Here is a 26,890-nt window from a genome sequence, read left to right as displayed (position 1 = left end):
GGTTTATATAATTTTTAATTTTACAAATTAAAAATTGTAAAGATATTGGTAACTATTTGTATTCACTTCCATGTGTTTAACCCCATCCAACCTCAGAACAACACTAGCTTCCCTGTCCTTGGTTTATGTCCCCACAACATGATGCTGCCACCACATGATTCGCTTTAGCTCATCTGACTCATCCACACCTTTGCTCTTTGCTTGCTGTGTACTCTACATGAATTGTGATGAACTACTAATGATGACTTTTTTCTTCTTCTTGACACTCATTATAACGGCAAGTGGCGTTCGTAAGGGAAAAAGGAGAAAGAAAACGCATCAATTTAATTTATTTAAGTTTATTTATTTATATTTCGCCAGACTGTGGTGCAGGTTTCATTACAGTGCTAACAAGTAAAAAAAAAAAAATTAGTGTTTTAACCGCACGCAACAAAATTAGTAAATTAACAGAATACTGCTATGGAGCCCGGCGTTCTGAGTGACGTCAGACGTAAAGGCGAGAAGGATCAGGAGATGTTAGCGGAGAGCAGAAAGCTTTCTCATCTCCTCTCACGTCCATCTGGCTGCTGTCACGGCTCTCTGCAGGACTCGTCTCTGTTGTTAAACCTCATGGAAAACGTTTCACTTCACGCTCAGTCGAGTCTTCACTCACCGTTTGAGAGGACGGTGTTTTTCCATGTAAGTAAGCTGCCATGTTGACGTTTCTTACAGTTCTCAATGTGCTTTAGCATACATTTTTCATAGTTAAGTTATTATTTCAAAGTTGCATGTTGTTCTGTTAGTTGTTGGCAGTTTAAGATGGACTAAATATTTTTGTTGTTGGGCTAATTTTACCGTTTTGCATTGCACTGTTCTGTAGGCGTTTGTGGTTGCTAGGATGTAAGGATTTGTTGCTAGGGGCGTTTTTTGCGCCTGCACGTGCATCTTTACAGGAGCGAGAGGGTTCAGCGGCAGAATAAAATGCTGATATTATACTTGACTAATAAATTGAACTCTCTAAAATTAGTATATTTCCTATGGCCTATGTTTTTAAATATATGCAAGGAAAGCAACTTTTAAGTATCCTATTTTTTTCTTAATATTTTTCGATTATCTTTTGTTTTATTTTGAAGGTAGTGGGTAAGCATGTTTTGATGCTCCAAAAGGACAATGTCTGTGTCCTTTTTCCCAGTGCTTTCAGTATATTTTAATTTTAGCTTCCTTTATTTTGTAACTTAACTGTGATCTGATTCTACACCTGTGCTGTATAAAGTTATCACTTCTAAACTGCTTTAAAACTGAGTGGTTTTAGGTCCCAGACTTTGGCCACTTAAAACCCATTACACAGGCTGGTTCACGTTGCAAGAAATATTATTGCTAGTAAATTAACGGAGTGCTTTCCAGACATTTCACTAGCAAAATGTCATTGTAACCTACTACTATGACTAATTGAAGTACACATGGTTAATGAACTAAATACAAGGGCATAATAACACCATCAATAAATTTAGCAACCACAAGACTATGGATATTCATTTTGATTATTTTTAAGTAGTTGTAAATGGCTGCAATGATGGCATGCTGTCAGCAGTAATTTTAAAATTAAATTGACCTTTCATTTAACATTTCTTGACCCACACTTGTTACACTAAGTATAGGAACCATTAAATTAGAAAACTGCTACTTGTTTTTAAAAACCATTAGTGTATCTGAACAGAGAGGCCAAAGGGTGTGTGCTTCAAAATCGAAAAAACAAAAGTCAACGCAAATCACTGAGTTGTTGTAATCTACTTTAACTCCATATGGCACGAGAGGAGAAGGTTTCCCAGCTGTCATTAGTACCTTAAGCCCAGCAAAGGTCAGTCAGGCAACTTCTGTGATACTTCTGTGAAGGTATTTACGTGGAGACAGTTGTTTTTGTTTTGATTGAAGCAAGGGGCAATCTGTTTGCAGAAGAGAGACACATTGACAAATCCATCTGTTAGTTGGGCTTTTTGACGCGGACAGTATGGCCTTACCAGGGCATAATGGGGGAGGTAGTTTTCGGGGCAGCCCAAACACTTCACAATTTTTAAAAAAAATAGCACCCAGTTGTATCCCAAATAATTTTTACAATGTTTGTTCACAAATCCTGTCAATTGGGAGTAGATGGTGTTAGTACAGTTAGTACCTAATTTTGCAGCTTCATTTCACAAGGTATTTGAACTGATAATCTTTAGTTTATATTTACAAAATATTTGTTCTAAAGTGTTGAATTTGGGCAAAAATCCAAGCAGGAATAAGGCTATCTCATACTTAACACTGCCAATATTGTTCAATATTGCTAATTTGATGATGTGCCAGTGGTGGAGAAACAACCAAACTTATAGGAAAACTTCAACATTTTTTTCTTTAGACTACATTTAGATGGGAAAGGTGTGGGTTGAAAATGTATCGACTTACCTAAAATTTTAAAACCTAAAGACTCCTTACGTTCATTGTAAAGATTCTTGATAGACATGGAAAAAAGTAGGGTAAATAAGATTTTTAATATTGTTTTGCAAAACAGAAAATGGTACTACTGAAATAAGTAATTCCAGAAATATACAAACATTCACAATCAAAGTCAGGAAGTGGGTTGCATTTATCTCTAAACATATTGAAATGAAAACATTTAACTGAGCAAATTTAGAAAACAATAGTGGAAGAGAGTCGCAAGTAGCATAAAATAATGCGATACTAAATTAAGACTACTTCAAAATTAGGAGACGAAGCAAAATCAAAACATAATTAAAGCATTGAGAATACAAGATTTCAGAGCTTGCTTTGTTTTAGGTGTAAAGGCATTTAAAGGGTGTTGACAGACGACTTTTAGAGTTTGTGGAAGAATGTACTGAAAGAGATATGTTTCGAGGAAGTTATTATTGTCTTGATCAGTAACGAGCGATTGGGTTACACACACCTGATCTTGTTCCAATTGTTTGTTGATATTACCATGGAAGTGTACGATTTCAAGAGAACATGCTCATCCACTGTTTATTTGCATGACTTTATTGTTAAATTATAAGTTGTTAGAATATAACACAGGAATAAAACTCAACACTAAAAATAGAGGAAATTCCTAATCAAGTGTTGAGACAGGAGCTGATGCCATCAGACCAGAGGTAGTTACTATCTAAACCAACCTGGCCGGAATAACTTTGTCATAAGACCAGAAATCCAAACTGTAACTGAGAACAAGATATTTAATCTGTCTTTGTTTGAAAGACATTAACCACAGGTGACAGTGTTTGATGGCACTTAGCAAAATAAAGTAAAATAAAATGTTGAGCTTCATGTTGCAACATGCAAAATGTAGAATCGATTTGTTTATATGAACCAAGTTTCTCTTCATTACAGTTCCCCTCTGTGCTTCCAGAACAAGTTCAACTACTTTGCCTGGATGAATGAATCAATGTGCAAAACTTTACTGTCGTAAAAAATGATCCAAGGACACACGCACATCATTGTGGGCGTGTTCAAGAAAATAACTTCCTGCAACTGAGTGTTATCTTCGAGTACGTATGCTTTAGAAACGTCTTGTGCTTGCCATCAAGAGTCTCATACTCATGACTCAGGAATTCACAACATTCAATTTTCTAATATTTTCTGTTTGCTTTGGCTGTCAGATGAAAAGCTTTCTTGTTCAATCAGTTCAATTCACTTTATAATTTCATTTCTCATATTTTATCTGTTTCAGTGAGTTTTTTTATATTTGTGAGTGAGCATGTACTGATGTGTAAACAAGCAATTTGCATAAAAAGTGGCATTTGGTCATCATTCTCACTGTGTCACCATTCACTTGTTAATCAGACCATCTGGAGGTGTTCGGCCATCCTCTTAATATGATGCATTACTGCTGTAGTTTGGTACATGTATTGAAACCTGTTTTTAAGAATAAAACACATAGTTACTGACCCAAATCACAAAAATAAAAAGCATAGAATTGGCATTGAAAATAATCTTTAAGAATTATTTGCCTTGTTACAGATATTTGATTTAGCTTTTTTTTTCTGCCATACTAAGATTTTTCACATCATCACATTTTATTTCATATAAGGACCACCAGACTAAATTTAAAAAAGCTGTTTTCAAATTCAAATTTTATTTATTAAGCAAATAAAGACAGCCAAAATAATCTGACCCAGTATGGAAAGCAAGACTAAGAGAAACAAAATCATCAACTTCTATAAGTCAGGCAAGGGTTACATATCCATTTCTAAGACTTTTGGGCTCCTGTAAACCAAGAAATGATCCATTAATGGAGAACCCTTAGAACAGTAGTAGGAATTCACAGGAGTGCCTATCTTAACAAAATAATCCAATAATGCACTGATGACTTATTCAGGAGGTCACAAAATAATCCAGAACATCTAATGCCCTCCAAACCTCACCTGCTTTATCTAGGGTCGGTCTTCATTATTCAAAAACAAAGGCAGACCAGGCAAAATGACACCAATAGGAGAATAGCTAAAATAACTGCTGACCAAAAACAACACAACACCTTTGATTGGTTCTGGAAAAGGTTTTGTAGAGGTCTCTTCAACCTGATTGGGATGCTACTGCATGACTTTTTCAATGTGGTTGAAGAAAAATAACTCAGTAAACAGTTGGCCTAAATTCTTTCAGGCTGAGGTAAAGTATTTACTGCAAATTACTGTAAATAATAGTGTTGAGAGTCGTAAGTAGCAGCAGTTGTTGCTGCCAACAGTGACACTAACCAGTTATTAGTTTTATAAGGCTATTACTCTTTCACATAGGGACAGGTTGGTTTGGATAGCTATTTTCACCCTATGTTTTGACCTTCAGTTAATGAAATCATTGTTAGAAAACCTTTTTCTATATTTCCTCAGTTTATATTTGTCCAATAATGCAACTTATTTGATGTTCTTAAAAACAGCTCAAACAGCAAAGTTGACAGAAAAGTCATTTTTCAGGCCATTTTTTTTGTCTTCTTATGGTCACATCCTTCCAGTTCTTGAACCATACTATAGTTATCTTTGATATCATTGATCTTTTTCTGTGATCTCTATTGCTTCCCTTCCCTTTAATCCCACAAAGGCCCTGCTTGCCAAGAAATGGATGAGCAGGGCCACGAGACTGAGCGAGCTGTCACATGCCATCTGCAGGGTCACGTGAGGATGTGCCCTCACGTTCTACACTTTACTTTCCCTCTGAACGTCTTTGTGAGCTAAGAAGGATTGTCAGACAAGGGCAGGAGGGGCCTGCCAGGGCAGAAATGACAGTCAGAGAAAATCCAATAAAAAGGGGAAAAAATGTTTTGGACATTTGTGAAAGGCGAGAAAATAGCATATCTTGATGTAGTACAATTAAAAATTAACACTTAGTTTAAAATACAGGTATAGCATTGAAATTTTGACTAATAAAGGAGGCTACTTCTACCTGTAGCTGACCAGTACTACTTAAACATAGACAGAAACAAGATATTGCAAATAAAATGGGGATTTGTCAAATTGATTGATTCGGCCTGGCCCTTAGATGAAGTAAGTAGCAAATTAGTTTAGGCTGAAGGACCTGGTGAGGATGGCAGCGTTCCAAGAGGCATCCTTGTAGTCCATATAATCTGTCCTGATCTGGTCATTGGAAAGTACCAAGATGACAAGCAGGTTTATCAGTCTTACCAGATGTGTCTCGGTTTGCAGCAGAGATGGTATGATATTGATGGTTGTAAAAAAAAAAAATCACCTAGAATTTAAAAGTGGTCTGAGTGACTGATGACTTATTTAACTTTGTAGAGCAAAGACGAACATGGTGCAACACCTTCCACCTCTCGTTGTGTACTGCCAGTCAACCAGGTAAAATAAGGTTACAACCAAACATATTTGGCTCTTTGGAAACACCTAACACTGGTATTAATTAATGTTGTTTTAAAACTACAATGGCAAGTTTTGAACTCTATTTCTATTAAGTAGGTATAGCGAGCTACCTGAACAAGCAGTTACATCATTTTACACATATTTTTAAAAATGTTTGGTGATGAAACTGGAATTTTTGTTCAGGGTTATCCTGTCAGAAACTCACACTGGCTTATGCATGGAGTTAGCATTTAGCATTTGAAATGATGCAATGTTTTGTGTTAGGAGGGGGCATTCATCGTATCATTTATTGTGATAAATTTCTCATCATAAGAATTTTTTTTTCTGAACAGTAGTATTTGTGACTATTATTGCTGTGTCATTTGGTCAGTCATAAAGTTACCTAAAAAAGAAGTATTACCACTTTTATGTTTATCTCAATAATACAATAAAATATCATGAAATGATTAGCTTGTCATGAATATTGACCTGAATTTACAAAACGATGTTTTTAGAGGAATTTTTTGTTTTTGTTTGTTTTTTTTTCATTCATATCCCTATTACATCCTGTTCTAGGCATACGTCTATGTTCACAGCCAAAGAGTGAGAAGCAGGTTCATCCTGAGCAGCGAGCTACTTCATTTCAGGGCCAATTCAGACAAGCAAGAGTGAACACAAATACATTCTTTACAAAGGGGAATTCTAGAGTCAGTAATAACATAACAAATGTCTTAAGGCTGAAGAAAGCCGTACTAGAGGAAACGTACCAGGTAAACATTCAAAATCACAGAAAGACCCCAGCTGAGATCTGAACCCTGAACATGTCAGGTTTAAATCAACAGGGCCTCCATGCAGCCCTCTATCACTAATAGTTTGAAATGACTTCAAACACTAAAGAGTAGCAGAGACATAAAAGAGGAGTGTCACAATTCACTGTGTTTGTATTAAACTATATAAGTGAATGCATCAGTAAGAAGTGGACTGTATATTAAACCCCAGAAATACATTTAAAAATAACACCTAACACCTCTTATTTACAACAGAAAATCAATAGGTTATTTTGTTAAAAGTATAAATAATTGTGGCTTATTTCATTACACAATGTCATTTGTACCATTTTGGCCTATAGACTAATAGTTCAATACAGTTATAAAAATTTGCTCCCTGTGCAGAATGTGATAGTTTTGTCAGTCTGCTCTTTCTAGAGTAACTCACGCTGATGTTAGCTAGCTATGTTCTTGGGATATTGGCTCAGATAGAGATCACGTGATGTGCTGTTTAATAAACAAAATGCTGGTAGCTCACTAACTGCAGTTTTTAAATGGCGGTATCATACTGAGAGTGATGCGCTGTACTCCTTTAGTTTTTTTCAGGAAATCTGGAATTTTTTATGGACAGCCAAATGCTTTTTTTTTGTAAGAAAAGAAAGTTTTGGAGTCTTAATTTACCCATCTGACAGGCAAAGCCCAGCAACAAGCGCAGCTACACTATGCTTCCAACACCTGGAGAAAGCTCCAATCATATCAGCACTTTTTTTGGCATCTCATTAAAAGCACTTTAATTGTGATAACATATTTTGGTATGTTTTACCTCTTTTTTTTTTTTTTTTACTTAGAAGTACCCTGACACTGGCAACTGGCTTGGATATAGAAATATTTGTTATACACATATTGCTCTTGATGAAGCATAGAGCTGGAAATACATAAGTAGTCTGGAGAAACAGAAAAGAGGTTCATAAAGGGTTACTACTCTCTGTTCGATCTACTGAATTTCCGTCCCGGCTATCAGTCATCGATTATTCCCCTCTGTTTGTCCTTGCGCATCATCAAGTCAGCTACTTAGTTTTTCTCCCTTTTCTAGCACCCCTTGTAGACCTCCTTTCCTGCTTCAGGATATGATGTAGTGACGTTCCTGCCAGCACAAGCAGACTGTCCTTGTTCTAAAGTGTTTGCACATAGAAGAGATTACAAGGAAACAGCTTGCCAAGGGCAGGCAGCTGCTGTTTCCTCCAGTTTTCAACAATCTGGGGGGACAACTGCAGGATGCCATGGGGAAAAAGTGGCTCGGCGGCTCTGCTGCTGCTCGCAGGGAAAACCCTCTGGCGGGCAAAAGCCAGGTAGGATGAGGCATTTGTGGTCTAACAACCAGGTTTAGATTAGGAATTACTTGGACAGGGCTTCGGTTTGATTGTCCCTGTTATTAATGTTAGAAAAACTATTTTTTGGAGGGGAACCTTTATTAAAGTATATGTAAAACTGCTTCCATGTTTCTGATCCATAAAAAAATCAGTCACTCTGTGTTTGTGGTTCTGCGTAATTGACCGGAGCATACATATGCTGTCAAGAGTTGAGGATAAACATTTTGTTAATCTTGTTTGTGTAGTCTTAATTGTTACATTCTCTGAAAATTAAGAGGCTTTGTTTGGATTTCATCCACTAAGCTTAGTCTGCTGGACAAGCTGCTTTTGCACGTTGTTTATAGCAGTCCCTGAAATTAGCTGTTTGTTGTGGTTACCTTTTGTTATTCCTTACTGGTCCAAGTATAAAGATGGACAGCGTTATGCATATCCATTCTTCTCTGGGTGCCTGGCTTCCTGTTGATTCTTAGTGTTTCTGCAAGGTCCATTCAACTAGAAACAATCCCAAACACCCTGACATTTTCAGTAGTCCGTTTTTTTTTAGTTGGCGTGGAACATGTGCTTTGTTTTGTGGCTCATGTCGATATAGATTTATATGTTGGTTTAATTTGCTGCCTGAAGTTTAGCGTAGTGTTGTTCTGTCTTTATTTGTTACAGCTCTTACAGAAGAGTTTCAAAAGTTTAAAAAATCTGGCATGTTTGGCATTCATGTGCATTTTTCTCTCTTGAGTCATCACCTTGTAGAACCACCTGTGACTGGCTGGATGTTTGGAATATTCTTTACAAAAAATTTCAAGCTCATTAAAACAGAATGAAAGATGTCTGTGAATGGCAAGTTTAAGTCAATTGACTTAAATTGATATAAACCCCTTCCACTGCAACCGTAACACGGTAGCTGTATATTTAAGGGCGCTGTCTGATTTGAAGGTTAACCTCTGCCCCAGTCTTAAGTTTTTTGCGTCCATTAAGAGTTTTCCTCTGGGTTGACTTTATATTCTGCTCCACCCATCTTTTTATTTACTTTGGTCAGCTTCTCTGTCCCAGGACAAGAAAACACTGTCACCAGCATGATGCTGCCACCACCACCATGTTTCACGATGGAGATGTTGCGTAGTCCCCATTGTAGGGTGTGCTATGTCTCCTAAGATGGTTTGGTGCCATGTTTAAACTGGACCTTTTGTTTTAACAATAGTTTTCATTTGACACATTTTTGTAAAAATACAGAGTTCATCAATAATAGTTCTCTTTAAGTGGTTCTTTGTATTGAACAGTGTAATGTTCAGAGTTTGGGCTGTTGTTTTATAGCGTATCTGCTTATAAAATTTTATCATATCTAGCTGGTGTGTTTTAGACTTCATGTTAGTGTTTGTTCTGTAATGTTCTCAACTGAAGTCAGATACATTAAGAGAACAGCTGTGTTTATGCTGAGATTATATTAGAGACTGTATTTGCTTATTAGTTGACTTCTGTAGGCCTTTGGATGTATTGGATTTGATTTTGTGATAAAATCTTAATAAAAGCTGAATGAAAGATCCAACAAAATCATGGTGTGTAATTACACCACGACATAGAGGAGTAAAATGGAAATGTCCTGGTGCACTTTTCAGTTTTTTATTTGTAAAAGTTTTGAAACCAGGTAGTAGTTTTTCCCCTCACAATTGCTTCCTACTTTTTTGTTGGCCTTCCACATCAAATCTCAATAAAACATTTTAAAATCAATTTATTTATTTATAATGCTTAATTATTTGTATCTCTATTTATATATTTATTTATTCTCCACACCACAGTGAAATATAAGAACACAAAAAGTACAGTATGATTACCAATTTAAAAACTAAAAATAATCCAATGGAATCAGCTGTTTCAATCTCTGTTATAGCATATTTCAGACAGGGGGTGTATCAGAGTAAAGGTCACATCTGTGACAAGATGTGAAAGTGTGAAGGTTACATTATGAATAATTTTACAAGGTATTGTTGTTCCAGACAGGACTGAACAAAAATAAAGCACATACATTTTACACTATTTATTTTATAAATAGTGTAAAATGGAAAGAACAAATAACAGGTCTTTATCTGAGTTGGTAGGAGTGCTTGTCTGCTGACAAGCCCATCTAGGGACAAGTGCTGCAAGTTTGCTTTTGCTATAAGCACTGTGATGCAAACATGGGACTGCTGTTCTGTTCAGTTTGCCTATGTCGATGTGTTTCTAATAAACCTAAATTAAATTAACCAAGTGTGGGGTCATGGGTCTCTTATATTTCTGTTTTGGGGTTTAGAAGCTTAAATCTTTGTAAATCCCTGGTACAGATAACATACCTGACTTTATCTGAGGTCTATGTCTCTGGAATATTTCCCCATGTTTTCAGTTTCTACTTAAAAGGTGTTTGTTTACTAACAGAAAATTTTGAGCAGTAATACTAAGTATGGAAAATAACAGATAACAAGTGAAAAGTCAGTGGTTTGGTGATGTTACAGGGAACAGCGGTTTTCTCTCAGGCAAAGTTGACAGACCTGTAGCACTTGTGGAACTTGAGAAACTTTTCCATGCAAACGTACCTCTAACGGCTTCATAGTTGTTCACATACTTCACCTGGACACTCTGCAACCTTGGAGATATTTTTCAGTTGTTTATTTAGTTTCAGGTATGAGATTGAGCAAGGATATTTGTCATGACATCATAGACTTAGTACATTTTGTGACTGTCTACATATAAGGTAACAGTTTGATTTAACTCATACCACGGTTAGCTGTCACCCTTTAGGTATGTGGATTGTTAATGCTGATTAGACATTTCTTTTTTCTTTTTTTTTTTTTTTTAGAATACTTTATTTTGGATTTTTAGTAATAACATCACAAGTATGAACTGACAGGACAAAATTGATTCACACCTGATTAGACATTTCTCAATGAAAGCTATAAAATTATTAAAAGGTTTTTGTTCATTCCTCTGACTTCATCTTTTGATCTTCTTGGTTAATACAACTGATAACATAAAGTAAGGCATTGTTCCCTTGATGAATGAGCTCATGAAAAGCTGTCACTGAGAAAGACTAAAAACCTTCTTGAAATGCCAAACATTAAGTCTGTCAGCTTTCATTCTTGTTTTGAGATGGTTTGTGGTCATTAGAGTGAAACAAGGCTTGTCTTTGTTGTGCTCCAGTCACAGAGTTTACAGGGAGGCAGGTTACAGATTCCAGTTTGAACCAGAGAGCGAACCAGAGAAGGCGCGTCTCCACTCAAAGTGGCAGGGGGAAGGGACAGGTGTGAATGTTTTCATAGTAGGAGCCTCGTCACTCGCCCTAATGCATTCCAGCCTGCATCACTTCAGCTCAAAGGAACTCAAACCACTGACAGACGTAGATCACTCTCACATGGTGCCCAGTCAGCGACGCTGGATAAAGCTAGATTTTGTACAGAGATCGTAATTCCCGGATTGCTTTGGCCGTGTGGACATGGGAGGCAGAGAGAAGGTAGAGCTGAGCAGAATGGAGCCCAAGATGCATTTTTCACACTTAAGGTTAAATAATTTCAAGCTTCGGCTAGACCATAACCCTACGTGTGAAAAAAAGCGCATGAAGAAGACAAGCAGCAAAAAAAAAGCCAGGTGGGTGTTCTAAGGAGAGTTATTGCTGGAGAATGTTTCTGGAGAAATGTATACATGTGTTTGGTTTGGTGAATCTCTGTTATACAAGTGAAGTTGCATAGATGATAGCTGGAATGATGTGTCATGAAGCAAAAGAAGTGCAACATGAGAAGAAAGCCCAGCTGTAATGTTCAAAATTTAAATTGTGTGCTCCGTTTTATCCAGTCATTTACTTAAATAGATGTCAAGTTGTTGTTACATAATGGCTTCAGAGGTTATTAAAGAAATATTATGATCCAAGTGTTAAAACTAAAACTTCTTTGGTGGTGGGAGTTGTTGTTATTTTTGTACCTACTTTTTTATGCATATTGGTCTTATATTCTTATTCAAATATCACAAGCTCTACTTTATAGCTTATCTTAATCTTTTGTGCTGTTGATTTTTGTTTTCTTTTATATGCTAGGAAATATACTCTACTTTTAGCCTGACTATTGCAGGAATCATGATAAAAGTTGAGAAAACACTTATTAATAGTGTCATTTAAATCTAGATTTAATTTTGGATTATAATTACTTATGACTATGTGTCTAACAATTTAATTATGCAAGCATGCATGTTATTTAAGTGTAAAGAATATGACTGCGTTTCTGCTGGTCATCCTTACTAATTGTAAAGAGAACAATAGTGTCTAAAAATAGCACTAAATATAAACTGAACAGCTGGAATGATTATTATTTTTAAAAAAGTTGAAGTTACGAACATAATATAGATTTATTTTTTTAAAAAGAGGTAAACAGAGACATTTTCCTTTGAATTAATTTATTTTAATGCCATGATTGTTGATTAATTTAATTAACAATCATAGCATTACAAAATTAATAGTTCTTGAAATAATTACTTAAATTAACTAGCTGGGTCAGTGTAATTGCTACAAATCCGGTTCATGAAAACTGCATCATGTTTGGACTGACTTTAAATGTTGCTAAACAAAACCTCAGTTATTTTTATCTTCTTGTACTTCATGATTTTTTTTTTCTTTTTATTTAAATGGATACAAACAGATTGAACTGTGGGGATTTTTTTATCATAGTTATGACTAAACTTTCTCTTTGGCTGAAAAAGTTTAAATCTGCTTATTGGTGATAGAAAATCATATTAATTAGCATTTTCTCAAAACTGAGAGGTTTGTAATGCAATCATAGTGGCCAATGCAATGTCTGCAGGTCGTTTTTATTAATGAGGACTTCTGAAGCCTTACTGCTAAAAGTTAATCAAGGTTGAGTATCTTCTGCACTTTAATTGTGCTTCTTAAGCTGCAAATCTGATTGCTATTTTAGGTTTAGTTACTTTTAGTCAGCTCAGTGTGAGGGGAGATTATAAATCATGGAAAAAGGGTGTTTTAATTGGCTGATGAGATAAAACCCTGCTCAAAATGTAACTATATAATAGTCAATTTACTGGATTGACTGACTTCCTAATAACTTCAGTTTAAAGTAAAGGAAAAATAAAATTTGGTTTTACTAGAAAATAGCCTTCTTTATTATATATAAAGTAGGCTTACCATTGTTAGTTCTTTTAGACTATTCATCATTACTTTGATATCTAACAAACGTTTTATTGAAAATTAAATTCTGTTGAAACTCAACCTTCCCCCCTCCATTTCTGCCACCATAAAACTGGTCTAACTAACTTGATTGCATCTTGCTTTGGGTCACTTGCAGCTGGCATTTTCATGCATGCGGATCCTCCTAAGAATACAATAGAGAAAGCATCCCAGTTATTTTCTGCCTCTCATTCCAGACGAAGCTGTAATTGCTTTGCTTCTCAGAAACCCTTTGGTTTGGACTGTTGCCTGAGATTTGCTGAATCAAAGAGTGCCTGACTGAGCGGCGCATCAGCAGAGTGAATCAGCAGAACGCTTCCTGTGTCTGATCAGGAGGTCACATTTTAACGCCTGGGAGTCTGCCCCATTGTTGGTGGGGTGCTTTTGAAAGGACCCTTACTTGAGCAGTGCATTTGTTAAAACAGGAAACTTTCAAGCAGATTGTGTGTCTACAAATCCTAATTACAGGTTTCAGCTATTAGAGCTTCTGTTGTCAGGAAATGCGTGTGTAAGATGGAAGGGTGTGACCTTAAGGAAGGCGATTTCATGTTGTTACAGTGACATCTAGTGGATTTTTTGTGGTACTTTTCCTCCAAGCCACATTTTGCAAGAACAATAGAGACCCCCCTTTGTGTCCGCTCTCGCCATCTCTCTCCTCTCGCCGCTCCTACCTTTTGTCTCTCCATCTTTCTGGTCTCTCCAGGCTAATCCATCTTCTCTTCTCCGCCTCTATCTCTTTCATTTCCCTTGTGTTTTTATGTGCCTTTGTGTCTCAGCTCATTTGTTTGCATGCATGCGTGTGACTTCTTTACGTGTGTGTATGTCTGCACCAGAGATCCCAGCCCCACCGAGATGAGCGTGGAGCCCTGGGCCAGCCCGCAGGACCAGGCAGCCGCTGAGCACGCTCGCAGCAAAAACTCACCACCAGCACAGGAGCAGGAGCAGCCGGATAAACTGTGCCTGGAATCGTTCTGGAGCGAGGTTGAGACCATCCGACAGGGGTGTGGCGAGGCGGATCTCGACCCCACCAGGAGAGACTCCAGACAGTCAGAAGGTAATCACTGTGATTCTGCTGCAGTCTCCTTAAGGATTGAGAGAAAGAGGAGAAGCAGGATTTTTTTTTTTTTTTTGTCAGCGTTGTAACGAAATAGTCTTTCTGAGATCCTCTGAGCATCCATATTGTGCATTTACCATGGCAACGAAACAGGATGTTTGCCTCATATCAGTGATGAACACCATCAAACACACTGAAGAAAAGGAGCATTTGAGCAGAGGACAAACGGCCAGACACAAATGCTGATTTAATTCATGTAAATTTATTTTATCTATTCAAATGGTTAGACCCATTTTTTGGCTTTCAGTTTATTCTTTTGATATTATGTTTTTATTGATTACTACTAAGTTAACATACTGCACAAAAACACTGTTAGTATTTTAATTGAGGTTAAACTACTTTGTGTAGACCAGTGTTTCTCCACCCTGGTCCTCAGCGCCCCCCTGCTCTGCATGTTTTAGATGGGCCTCTATTCCAGAACAGCTGATTCAAATGATTGCATGACCATCAAGTACTGCAGAAGCCCGTTAATCACCCAGAGATACAATTCAGGTGTGTGGCAGAAGGGAAATACCTAAAACCTAAAACATGCAGGACAGGGGGGCGGTGAGGACCAGGGTTGAGAAACACTGGTATAGACTGTATTTAGAGTTCAAGACAGCTTCCTTTTTACATATTACTAGTTTCAAAGAATCCATGAACAGTTTGATGCTGGATTCTTAAATTATTTTGCAAAAAGACAAACCAGTGAAATAAGGTGTATAATGCTAATTGGTCAAGTTGCCTAAGGAACTTATCCTGTTGCATAATGTGTGCTCATTTAAACTGTTACATTCTCAAAAGAACTAACAGTTTTATGCTGTTTCAGTAGTTTTCAATGCTTTTAGAATGAGGTGCTGGAAACCCTTTGCTCATACTTACAACATAATTGGCTGTTTATCTGTATTTTGATATCACAAACATGGACATGTCCTGGTTTAGAAATGATGGGGGTGCCAACAATCACTCCTATAAGGTTTTGAAACTGTAGGTGGGTATGGTTGGGATGTAAGCCACCAACTGGAGGTTGTCTAGCCAAGCAGAGAGTCAACAAATTAACCAGCTAATATTGGCTTTATTTATGTTACTCTTTACAGAGAAAAATGACAGAAAGGTGTAATTTTCTGTACTGTAAGTGTGTTTATTTGAAAATGAATACTACTTTTAGCAGGAGTTTGTACTATATTTTTGCTTAACTCAAACACGTCTTTTAAATAACATTATAATAATAGTTAGAATCAGTATGTTGTATTATTCATGCAGCATCAGGAATAATAGTTGCATGTCTGTTTGAAATAAAAGCAGTTAAATTGTTTTCTGGAATCTTATGCTATACCCTGCCTGATGTTCTGCATGCTCAAACATTTCTTCATCCCCCTCATTTCCATTTCTTTTGGAACATATTTACATCGCCATGCCTTCTTGGTCTTCGTGTCTTAGAGGGGGAACAGGAGGAGCAGTGGCTGGCCGATGCTGGCTTATCGACCCTTATCAGCGAGGACAGCGAGGATGTAGACAAGGCCGTGCTGCTCTCCACTCTGACCCGGACGCAGGCGGAAGCTGTTCAGCGTCGCCTGGATTCCTACACGTTATCCCGTCGCAAAAAGAACAAGCTGCCGCCCAGAGACGTTCGGGACATCTTCAGCTCCCCCATCACTCAGGTAGCAACGCAGAGAGCATTGCACAGCTGAAATGTTTTTTGTTTTACTTATTCTGTGCTCCATAATATAACACTCACACTGATTTATGAGATGTCTATTTTTAGCGTTACTATGAAAAGTATGACATCAAAGCTTTTAGCCTGTTTGTGTCAGAGGCAGTAACACAAAAAACAAGCTGAAAAGAAATTATGCATCTAATTTTATCATTAATTGAGAACCATCAGAGACTTTTTATTCCAGTGTTTTGTTCTGTACACCAAGACTGACCTATAACAATAAAGGCAAATCGCATGTAAAGGCCACTCTTTGTCCTCGGGGCTTTCTGTTCGACAGAGGGGACAGGAACCAGGTTCCTCAGATCATTGTCAGGGCTTTATCAAAGGAAACACCCTGTATTCCTGTGTGCATTTACTTCCCTGCAGCAAACCAAGTAATACAGAGTTGATATTTAAAACTGTGGATGAAGGATTTTTGTAGTAAGTCAAACCTCTGTCCCTCCAGGCCCTGCTGCCAGAGTCTCAGAACAGCAAAGACCTTCCTCAGAAGAGTATGGCATCAGTTGCCAAAATGCCTTTCTCAGGTAAGAACAATTATAATCAGTTGAAGGGGGAAAAAAGAAGATGTATAATCCTTTCAAAAGGATGTGCCACATGTCTTACAAATTATTTAGAGTTTCCTGAAACATTTCAATGAACTTAAGGTCTTCTGATTTTACTGGTTCAGATTAATCCATGTTTAACCTTTCAAAGTGTTGTGCCCCTGTGATGGGCAAAAAATCCTTTAATTATTATATAATCAATTCATTATAAAAAAAATGACTGACATATAGTCAGGACACAATAAGTGTACGAGATAAGTGTCTATCTACTTCCTTATCTCATACACTTTGTTGTTCTTGTATGATGAATTTTCCTTCCTTGTACTCCCTTGCATCGCACATGCATGCTGAGTATTTTTCCTTTAAGACATTACTGCAGCAGACTTCCTTCACTAAAATAATAAACCAACATGTTTGTGTGTTTAGCAGTGTCACCGGAGCATCAGCGGGCTGCCCCTAAGGAGGAATTCCTCATCACTGACATTGCTTACTGTGAACAAGCCGTGATTTTCATTAAACAGGCCAATTTTCCACTGAACAACATCCCATACAGGAAAGAAGACGGCACCCTGCCTGTGAGCTTGCTTTTAATATTTTTTTGTAATCCTTTTTTGTTCTGTTTTGTTTTTGTTTAAGGAAGTCTTTTTAAAATGCCATTTCCGTCTGGAAAGTTTACCTGCCACAATTAAATGTAAGAAAAACAAATACTTTAAAGTAAAATGTCAACTGAAAACTGACTTGTACCTAATGACTTTTCGCCAGACTGAGACCTGTGCTTTGAAATAAACTATTTAAAAAGTAAATAACTTCAGCACATTATACCATTATGTACTACTACACTGTTTTCACTGGCTCTATAACTGGATTTTTCAGTGAAAATCCAGTTTTAAAATCATTAAAAGGCTAAATGTATAACATCAGAATGGGACTTTTAAAGCAAGTTTATGCAAATTGATTTAATTTATTAAGTGTATGTTTGAGCTTTTTTAAGTTAATGTTTGGTTGGGGGAGCTACTATTTTTGTGCTTAGTGTTAATATACCAACATTTTAAAATTTAAACTCAGTCAGAATTTCTACTATGTCAAAAACCTATAGTTTAAGATTTGTATGTTCTAGTTTACTTCAAAATCTTTTTGTGTCTGCTTAGCTAAACTAGAACTCACTAGTCGCTACTAAACGTATTGAAGAATTGTATTTATTTTTAGAGAAATTACTCTGGGCTACAGTCCCAGCTTGGATGAATGGGATTTTGAGTCATAAAGGGTTTAAATTCTTATGCAAATTTGACAATAATATTCACAAATATTGCTACAAGTAATTTTTAATCCACCCCTGGTCAGGATTAGATAATGAGGTTGAGATCTTAAGAAATTAGCGGAAAACAAAGGTTGTTGCGTCAGAGTCCAGCGGATTTATGTTTTTCTGTTTCAGGCTAAATAGATTTCCTCTGAGTAAGAGCCGAGTTATGGGCTTTGGTGAACTGATGGTGTTTAATATGACTGGAATCCTCTCTTCTTGTCATTTCTTATTTTTTATGCATTGTTTATGCTTTCTCCGTCTCAATTTTTCTTTTTCTTTCTTTCCGTCCACTGTAATGTCCATAGCGGGTGATCTGCCCCAAGTGCCGCCTCGGAGTGACTCGTATTCAAGATCTCTCCCACGCTGACATGAAGAAGGTTCGTCAGTTGGCTCTCATCGACATGACGGCGCTCTGCGACCTCTTGGAGCTGGAGGTTAAAAGGCACAAGACTGGGAAAAGGAAAATCGCAGGTGTGACAGCTCTGCTGAGTTAAATGCTCACAAGAAATAAACATCAAAACTGACTATAGATAGGATTTATCCTCTCTTTGTTTAAAGATAAAATCTTAGTTAGAAATTTGTCTACTTGTAGTGAAGTTAGTTACTAAATATGGAAAAAAATAATATACAAGAGAAAACCCAGCTCACTCTTTTCTTCTGTTGTTTTGGACTGAGGTTTTGTGTACGAACCTCACGTTTGATGTTTGAATCTGTTACAGAGAGCACGCTGTTTGGGGTACCGCTGTCCACGCTGCTGGAAACCGATCAGAAAATCAGACCAAACACCTCAATTCCTCTCTTCCTGCACACGGTATGTGTCTGTCTACTGCTCACGCATAACTGCGCTTTTCCCTTTGTTGCTTTGTAAATTAATAATTTTGGAAGCAATTTGCCTGTACTGGCACACAAATGAACCAGAAAACTTTAAAAATCTGAGCACTTAGCGGTTTGACCACGCCCTGTCTGTAGAGGCAGTTACTGACTCTGACCAGCAGAGGTGAGCAGGAGAGTCGCTTGATTTTTGATGTGTGGTTCTGCTTTTTGTGCAGCTGCTGTCGTTTCTGGAGAAGAAAGGAGTCGATTCAGAGGGGATCCTGCGGGTTCCAGGATCTCAGTCCAGGATAAAGGTACAAGTTCTCACCCATTCAAAATGAAGTGATCCTCATGCTCGTCAGAATACTGATTATTTCTGTGAAATATCAAAAATGCTTGAATGTCAATTGGTTTTTCAAAGATTAACTAGACCTGACATTTACCGTAACGAGGCCCAGTAAGACAGAATCAATGATATATTTTTTTTTTTGTTTAGCAGCCGCAGCCAAGTGGCCCTTTACTATCCTGTACTTATTTTCTTCATTTTAATACAGCAGTTAAATGAGACCAGCCACCAGAGGGCGCCAGTTGGCACTAAATCACTGAAAGAGAGAATAACCAAGAAAGATTGATAACCTAAAAGTGTATTTGCAAACAATGCTGTCTTTGAGACTTTTATTAGATATAAAATTTTTCATTTGTACTACACAGCATTGACTAAGCTCAAAATCTGATATTGTCCCTGTTTGAAGACTACTCTTTATCACAAATACATAAAAATAATGTAGTATTCCAGTTAACTAAAGTCGTTGCCATTTTAGAAGAGTTCTCAAAACTAGATATTAAAAGACAGTTTTTATAGGACATTATAAGAGAAATCAAATAAGACGGTGAACTTTTTTTCTATTAAAAGCAATTAAACCAAACGCAGCAAAGACACATTGCAAGACATAACTTTACCTACACTTCTCTGTTTATTTTCATATTTGATGTTTTTATGATGCTGATATCACTCGCTGTCTGCAGCTGCTACAGCAGAATCTGGAGGCCAATTTTTACAGGAGCCGTTTCAACTGGGATGAAGTGAGTCCAAATGATGCTGCTGCCCTCTTGAAGAAGTTCATCCGAGAGCTTCCTGACCCGCTGCTCACTGCAGAATACCTCAACACCTTCAGCGCCGTCAGAGGTCAGTGGGCTTTAATCGGCAGATCTAACTGGGTCTGTTGCATATTTGTAATCCCTGTTGTGTTCCTTTTAAGATGGTGAACAGTACCAGAAAAAGTAAACACTTGACAATGTATTTGATAGTATCTCATATGTTGCTGTATAATATAATGATATGCAATATTTCTTCTTTCACTTACCCGCACAATAATCTGATGGCCACATTTCCTGACTTCTGGTCTGGGTTTTTGTAATCACTTGCGTCTCCTTTATGGGGATGGCGATCCTTTGTGGTCCTTATCTTTTCTGTTTCAGCTTGGAAATCAATCTTAAGATGAACAAGTTGATATCTTTAAAATACATCCAGTTCACCACAAATACAAAAATGCACAGCATCTTCAAAATTCAGCTTTTTTCACAGGGGTTTGACTTTATTAATAAAAGAAAAAAACAAAAAAAAAAACTGATTAATATTAATTTCATCTGACTGATGGCAGCTGAGCTGTGGTTTGTAAGCAGGATCAGTGCAAGTGATAAACGACTCATGACCACAGAGACATAAGCTAACAATCCTAATGGCTGCTGGTCACAATGCCATTAATCTCTGGACATCCCATTACTCTTAGTCAAACACAGAGGAAATGAGCAGTGTGTGTGTGTGTGTGTGTGTGTGTGTGTGTGTGTGTGTGTGTGTGTGTGTGTGTCTTTCTTACCTTGTTGTTTTGTTCTCCAGATATCACAGAACTGAGGCAGAAACTGCACATGTTGAACCTGCTCATCCTGCTGCTCCCTGAGCCTAACAGGAGCACACTGAAGGTAAACGCATCACAACTCCTCCTGAAGACTTTGATTGATGGCTTCACAAAGAAAAACACATAACATTTGTTCATTCAAGTGTCGTTCTTTTGAGATATTAGTTTGGTGCTGTCACAACATCTAGCTTGACAGACAGGGAGATGAGTCTGGAGAGGTATAGACAAAGTAAATAGAGTTAAGGAGCTTTATTCTATTTCAGGACTTTATTTCACTTGTGTGAAAGATTAATCCATCCATTTAAATTGTTTTTGTACTAGTAAAAATCTGCAGTGCGACATACATTTGTAACATCTCAGTATTAAACAAAAATATAGCAATTACCCGTTTTCCTGATATTGCTCTGACCTGCCCTCCTTTTGACATTTGATAACTTGTAAAGTTCCTAATTTGAACGTTGCGTTTGCAGCAATAATAGTGTCTGTAGTGAGTAAAACACTCTCAATGTTCCTTTTAGTCAATGACCCCAATGTGAACTTTTAACAGCAAATAGTAAGTATGCTGGCTGTAACCCACTGCAGTGTTTTTGACGGAAACATGACCCATTTAACCAAAGCATGTTTCATAATGTCTCTGTTTTAAACGCTCTCCTCTGTTATATAATGTTCCACATCTGTCGTGACCAGCTTTTACTAATCCAGCTACGCGGTCAATTCTACGTATAGCAAATGAGAGGAGCACAAAAGCCACCTGCACCAACTTCTTCAACTCCACTTGAAGCAGCTGAAAATAACTTGCCGAACCAGTTTAGCAGAGTTGATAGGATTCCTTCTCATAAACAGTTCACTCTAACATCATCCCTGCCTCATTTAATTGGGCTCATTTATGTTTCGTTTCTGCCAGGCCCTGCTGGAGTTTCTCAGTAAGGTGGTCAGCAGAGAGAAGAAGAACAGGATGAACCTGTGGGCCGTGGCAACCATCATGGCTCCCAACCTCTTCCTCCATAAGGCTGTCCCGAGCCGACTGACGGATGGGGCAGAGAAAGGACAGGCGGAGAAAGCAGCTGATGTGATGAGGCTTCTCATTCGTTACCAAGACCTCCTCTGGACGGTGAGAAGAATTATTTACATTAGCCATGACACGCCGGTTGTCCAGTGTGAATCTACACCAAAGCTGTTTGAAAGCTTACAATTCTGGAGAAAATTTTTAGTTTATATTTGGCATTTTATTTCACTTTCATATAACTAGGAATATCCTATATATTAACAGAAACCTGTTTCTGCAGCTCATGGGAGGCAGTTTGTCAATAACCTTCCTCAGAGTAGAAGTGTGCTGTCATCTGCATAAAGAAGCACTTTTTCTGTAGATTTGTTCTCTACATTGTTGTTAGTAAAAGTGGAAAATAAAATGGAGCCTTGGATTAAGCCTAGGTGGACTTCTTTTTAAATGTAGAGGGTTGTTTGGGTGTTTGTAATCTCCATACAGTGTTTATTTGTAGGAATGCTGATTCATGTTGCCCTTCTCTCCTCAGGTTCCAAACTTCCTCATGAGCCAGGTGCGTCGGCTAAATGAGAACAGTAACCGGCGCTATCAGTTCAAGAACCTGCTGAGAAAGATCCAGCCGGACAGCAGGGAAAAACCAGAGAAAAACTCAGAGGTGGGTTTGTTCAGCAGCTCTGTTGATTTTAAAACATTGTATAACCACTGGAATCCCTTACAACGTTTAGGTTGTTCTCCAATGTTCCATCCAAACTAAATATTTGTTTCTGTTCTTTAGCCACGTCGCACTATAAAAATCCAGGTGGGAGATTTGGTGAACGGCACAATGGAGTTCCAGCTCAACATTAACTGCAGAACCTCGGACCTGCTCGCCCAGTTTTACCGCCAGTTCCTCCGCAGCCCGGAAAATGGAAAGGGGAAAATGCGAAGGTGTGAGACTTATTCAGGTTTAAATTACACTCTCAAGTCATCGAGCTTTGACACATGAGATAGAATCTAAATCTTCCTGTTAAGATTTAGATTATTTTTGTGTCAATATCATGTCTGATGTTTTCTGTAAGAATTTAACTTGTACGCATTATATAACTCTTTACATAATTGTTTCCTGTTAACAGAAACGGCTCAGTGGGATACCCAGACTGCGCCCTGTATGAAGTAGGAGGGAATATTGGTGAGTTTTTTTTTTGTTTTTTGTTTTTCTCTTAAGAGCAACGATAGCATTTGCTTGTCTTTCTGCTCACTGAACTGATGAGAGTTACAAGGTGAATTGTTCAGGAGATAAAGAGACATGAAGTGTGCATCTGCAGTCATCAGAGCAGATAAATGCTTATAGGCATGTCTGTGCATTCCCATAAGTGTTTTCTGTGCAGCAGAGAGGTTTTTTTGCATTAGAAAAATCTTTAAATTTTATTGTTTGGACTCACATGAAAGATAAAATGAGTTTAGGTCTTTTTTTGTTACTGAAGATTTTAAATCTACAATGTAAACTAAATAAAAAATGACTTTTTTCCATAGTTCTGCTATCTGCAAATTCAGACAGCTATGAAGTTTGCTGCAAACTCTAATTTGCGGTTAAGTGTAGTTTTGTGTGTATCTACAGGAGAGCACTGTTTGGACACCGAGACGCATCTCCTGGACCTGTACAACAGTAACCCTGGAGGTGAATGGGTCATCAAAACGAAGCCCAACGGAGGCAGAGGGCAGTGACACGGAGCCTGCTGGACAACTGATGGACAGATCGAGGAACAGATTTCAGAGGAGAGATGAAGATCTCTTCTTAAAAGCTCCTCACAGCCCCTGCTCTTCCTCTGAGCAACAAGCAGGAAGGGGGGACAGATGGAGCCGACAGAAGCATTCATCTGCCTGGAGCAGAGTTGAGAAATTCTGATCCCTGCTTTTTGTCTCCCTCTTTGCATTTTTTTTGCTCCATCTTCTCCTCCTCCTTCCTCTCTTTGGACGATCATTTCATTGGTTGCTGCACTGCTGCAAGCAAAAAGCTGCTAACATGACTCATTACTTCAAGCGGAGAACCTGCTGCACAGAAAACAAAACGGAACAGCGAAGAGACGGAGGGAGTAGCCGGACAGTTGGCTTTGACGTATTTTCTCTGAAGCAGTCGTCTCCAGCTACAAGCGAACAGATGGGGATGCAGAGAACCTCTAGCTATCCTGAGCCCTCCACTCACCTCGACTTCACCTCATACCAGCTTCTGCTCCACATATACGTTTTTGTGGTTTTACTCCAAAGGGAATACAAGGATTTAGGGGTTTTCTGTTTATATTTTAAAAACAGGACCCAAGTACCCAATATGTGTTAGTATTTAGTTAAGGTAAATGTTTTAAAGAAAAGCAGAACAAAAAAAATCTTCCAGCAGATGGAGGTAAAATTTTACAAAAAACAAACAACATAATGCCTTTATTACCAGAGATCCACCAATAATTCAGAGATCTAAATTTGACAATTTTTCTTCAGTGGGCTATTATCAGTGAACTGCAGGTCAAATACTGGGAAATCAGATTATTTCCCCTCCATTTCATTTAATGCACCAATCTAAGGACTTTGTCTAGATCCTAAATACAGTATTAAAAGTGTTTCAAACTGAATTCGATAGATCAGATATCAGAGAAAATTGAAAATTGGTATTGGCCAGGAAAAGTCTGACTGCTGCATCTCTACTGTATTAATTGACTTTATTGTTCTGCTCCTGCAAAAAGGGGAATAATAATTCAAATCATGCCAGAGAAATAAGAGATCCCTTCAGTATTGCCTGTCATTGTTCATGATTTAGAAACAGAAAACCCCTGTGTCTTTATTTCCTCATGCCAAACAGGATGAGAAAATGCTAAAGATGGAGGGCAGAAGAAGATAACTATGAAATGTTCTTAAGAATCATCCAGATCAATTAGTTAATTATCCTCATCGACCACTTGTGTTTCTCAGCTACTTTGTTGATCTGTGGCATTCAAAGAGAGGAACTGACTGAACTGACACCTTTTATCCATGAAGCTGGCTCAACTTTGGACCTAAAAATGATTTTGCCTCATCGACGTGTTTGGTGACAGATTTTGCACCTCAAAAGGGAGTCGTTAAGGACACGCTGAAGCTGGTCTTCATTTGTCATTTTTGACTACATGAATGAAGGAAAACGGTGCCGAAGTGACTCTTAAGGCACACTGACACTATTATAATTATGAATTTTATTTATATGATTGTAACACAGTTGTTGCTTCGTTGTGAGTGTTGTGTTAGATAGATACTTGAGGAAAGCTGGCCCAGACTCGGTATGGGATCTTTCATACTTTTTAAACGGATCTCTTTAAAGCTGTAAGTTGAATGCTTTTCCTGTGTAAATGTGCCGTGATGAGAAGCAGGACTGTCGCTTCTTGAAGCTTTTCCAAACACACACGAGCAGCAGATGAATGTTTTAACATTTTGTGCCGATCGTCAGAAGGTAATTGTTTTTTTTCCAGCCGGAGCCATGTTGTGGCGCCGCGGCCATTTTGTATGGGGAGAGTGTCTCTCAGGCTGCACTCGATAAACGTGGTAGTGACAGCGGGCCCCTGCACCAAAATCCATCAACGCCCTCTGCTCCATCTCTGTCAGCTCCCCATAATGCGCCATAATGACGGCATCAGAAACGCACAGAGGAATCGCATCTCTCTGATAAAGCAGAGGGTAATAAATGGGTGCTATAAATTCTTCCCCCTACATGGACTCAACAACAGCACTCTGTTTGCGTGTGTGTGTGTGTGTGTGTGATGGGCTTCATTACACATGTCCAACGGACCAGTCGCCCGGTCTGCACAGGCACAGTTCGTCGCTTCGGCACAAAGCTAACTGATGGGACGGCCTTCTGCTGAACGGCATGAACAGACCACAAAGTGGTGTCACCTCTTTTCAGTACAGGAAACTATTTTTGTCTTTGTATATACATGAATGTGTGTGCATGTGTGTGTGTATGAAAGAAGCTCTGAGACAGTATTAGCAGAAAATTGAATGAACTTCTTGCCGATTTCTGGTGTAAATCCTAGACGTCAGCCAGCGGACGTCCGAATGTATATTTAAGCTCTTAACATTGTTTTTAACTTGTCTGTGAAAATACTTTTCTGTAGAAAGGAAAAACTTTTGAAAACTGTTCGATTTTTGGCAATAAACGTGAGCCTAACGCTGTGCTAAGCATGATTTATTTTTTCATTATGAGTGGAGGGGTATGGTGGGAAGATATCAGGAAAAGCCTCATTCATCAACCAGTTGCATTTGTAGCTCCAGAGAAAGCAGAAAAACATGCATGTGTGAAAACAAAGGAGATTTAGAGTGAAGTATTGGTTTATTCTGCTTTTCTAATCAATAGAGAAATTAACCTTGTAATGTGTTTGCGGGTGGAGCGGCCAGAGCTGCTCAGGTCTCTGATTAATCATCAGGAGAGCTCCTGGAAAAAGAACATTTGTGACTAACTGCTTCATCAACTTTGATTATTCAAGGTCTCAGGCTGTCCATGCACGAGCCAGGAAGACAAAAGAACCAAAATGATTGCGTCATTCTGCTTTATCCTTACAAAGCCTGAACTCTTCCGCAGTTTTAGTGGCCCTGTAAGTTTTACATATAAAATAAACAATATCTCCAGGCGTTTATTTTACAGATGTGTTCATGTTCTCCCTCCTTGTGTGCTGCGTTCTTTCTTTTTGCCTTACTGAAAGCAAACCAAATTGCATCCAGCTCCAGCAGCCAGCCTGCCAGACGCAGCCCCCTTCGGCCTGCTGCAGATTTAAATTACTGTAATCAGTGGATGAATAGCAATCAGCAGCCTTGTATGAACTGCTGGCAGAACGCCTGACCCCCGGCTCTCTCCACCAATCAGACAGCAGCATCCCATTCATAGCTAATCACCACGTGCGTAGATAGCTTCACCACTTACCTACCTCACATGTGACGGAGGAAGCTCTTCTTCTCTGTCTTTTTGTGTCGTTGCTGACCGGATTGATGGGGGGGATAACGTTTAGAGAAGAAGCTGCTTCCTGAGGTGGCAGAGTGCGGTCTCTGAGGAAAAGAGTTAAAAATAAAGTCTTTATAGTTTCCTTCTCCAGTTTTGAATGTTTCGTTTCTATGTTTTTTTGTTTTTTTTTCTGGTATTACTCTCAAAGTTTTAACACGGGCAGTTGCACAGGGTGCCATTAGTGGGTTGGGTGGTCACATGGGCAAGTATTAAATAAAAAGGTTTTTATTGCATTTTTTTCACGTGCAGTCAGTGAGGAGTTATGTGTTGGCATTAGAGTGAGCAGGTTACCAGGCTAGGCTGCACAGCAGCTCCCCCCTCCCACACTGGAGAGGATTTCCTGGTTGTTTAATATTTCTGGGCTTTCGGAGGCGACTG

At 38.3% G+C, this 26,890-nt stretch overlaps 1 protein-coding gene across 6 annotated transcripts; it reads left to right on the top strand.

The window, feature by feature from the left end:
* Window positions 1–480: 480 nt before the first annotated feature.
* On the top strand, window positions 481–25,695 carry arhgap40 (Rho GTPase activating protein 40). 6 transcript variants are annotated; one of them, XM_015056540.1, is made up of 16 exons: window positions 481–678; window positions 3,377–3,515; window positions 13,972–14,192; window positions 15,672–15,892; window positions 16,394–16,472; window positions 16,917–17,065; window positions 18,096–18,261; window positions 18,510–18,601; window positions 18,840–18,917; window positions 19,630–19,789; window positions 20,501–20,583; window positions 21,424–21,630; window positions 22,052–22,177; window positions 22,298–22,449; window positions 22,635–22,690; window positions 23,120–25,695. In XM_015056540.1, exons 3-16 carry the CDS (start codon window positions 13,991–13,993, stop codon window positions 23,224–23,226), a joined length of 1,878 nt encoding a protein of 625 aa, XP_014912026.1. In that variant the 5' UTR covers window positions 481–678; window positions 3,377–3,515; window positions 13,972–13,990; the 3' UTR covers window positions 23,227–25,695. The 6 variants fall into 6 exon arrangements, with proteins under 6 accessions (XP_014912026.1, XP_014912025.1, XP_014912024.1 ...); XM_015056539.1 differs by having other exon boundaries at window positions 3,358–3,515; XM_015056538.1 differs by lacking the exon at window positions 3,377–3,515.
* The last annotated feature ends 1,195 nt before the right edge of the window (window positions 25,696–26,890 follow it).

This window comes from Poecilia latipinna, unplaced genomic scaffold (genome assembly GCF_001443285.1).
Source record: "Poecilia latipinna isolate Pla-1442-1.1 unplaced genomic scaffold, P_latipinna-1.0 Scaffold1389, whole genome shotgun sequence".
In the NCBI taxonomy this organism is placed as follows: domain Eukaryota; kingdom Metazoa; phylum Chordata; class Actinopteri; order Cyprinodontiformes; family Poeciliidae; genus Poecilia; species Poecilia latipinna.
This window is presented reverse-complemented; position numbering and strand designations above follow the sequence as displayed.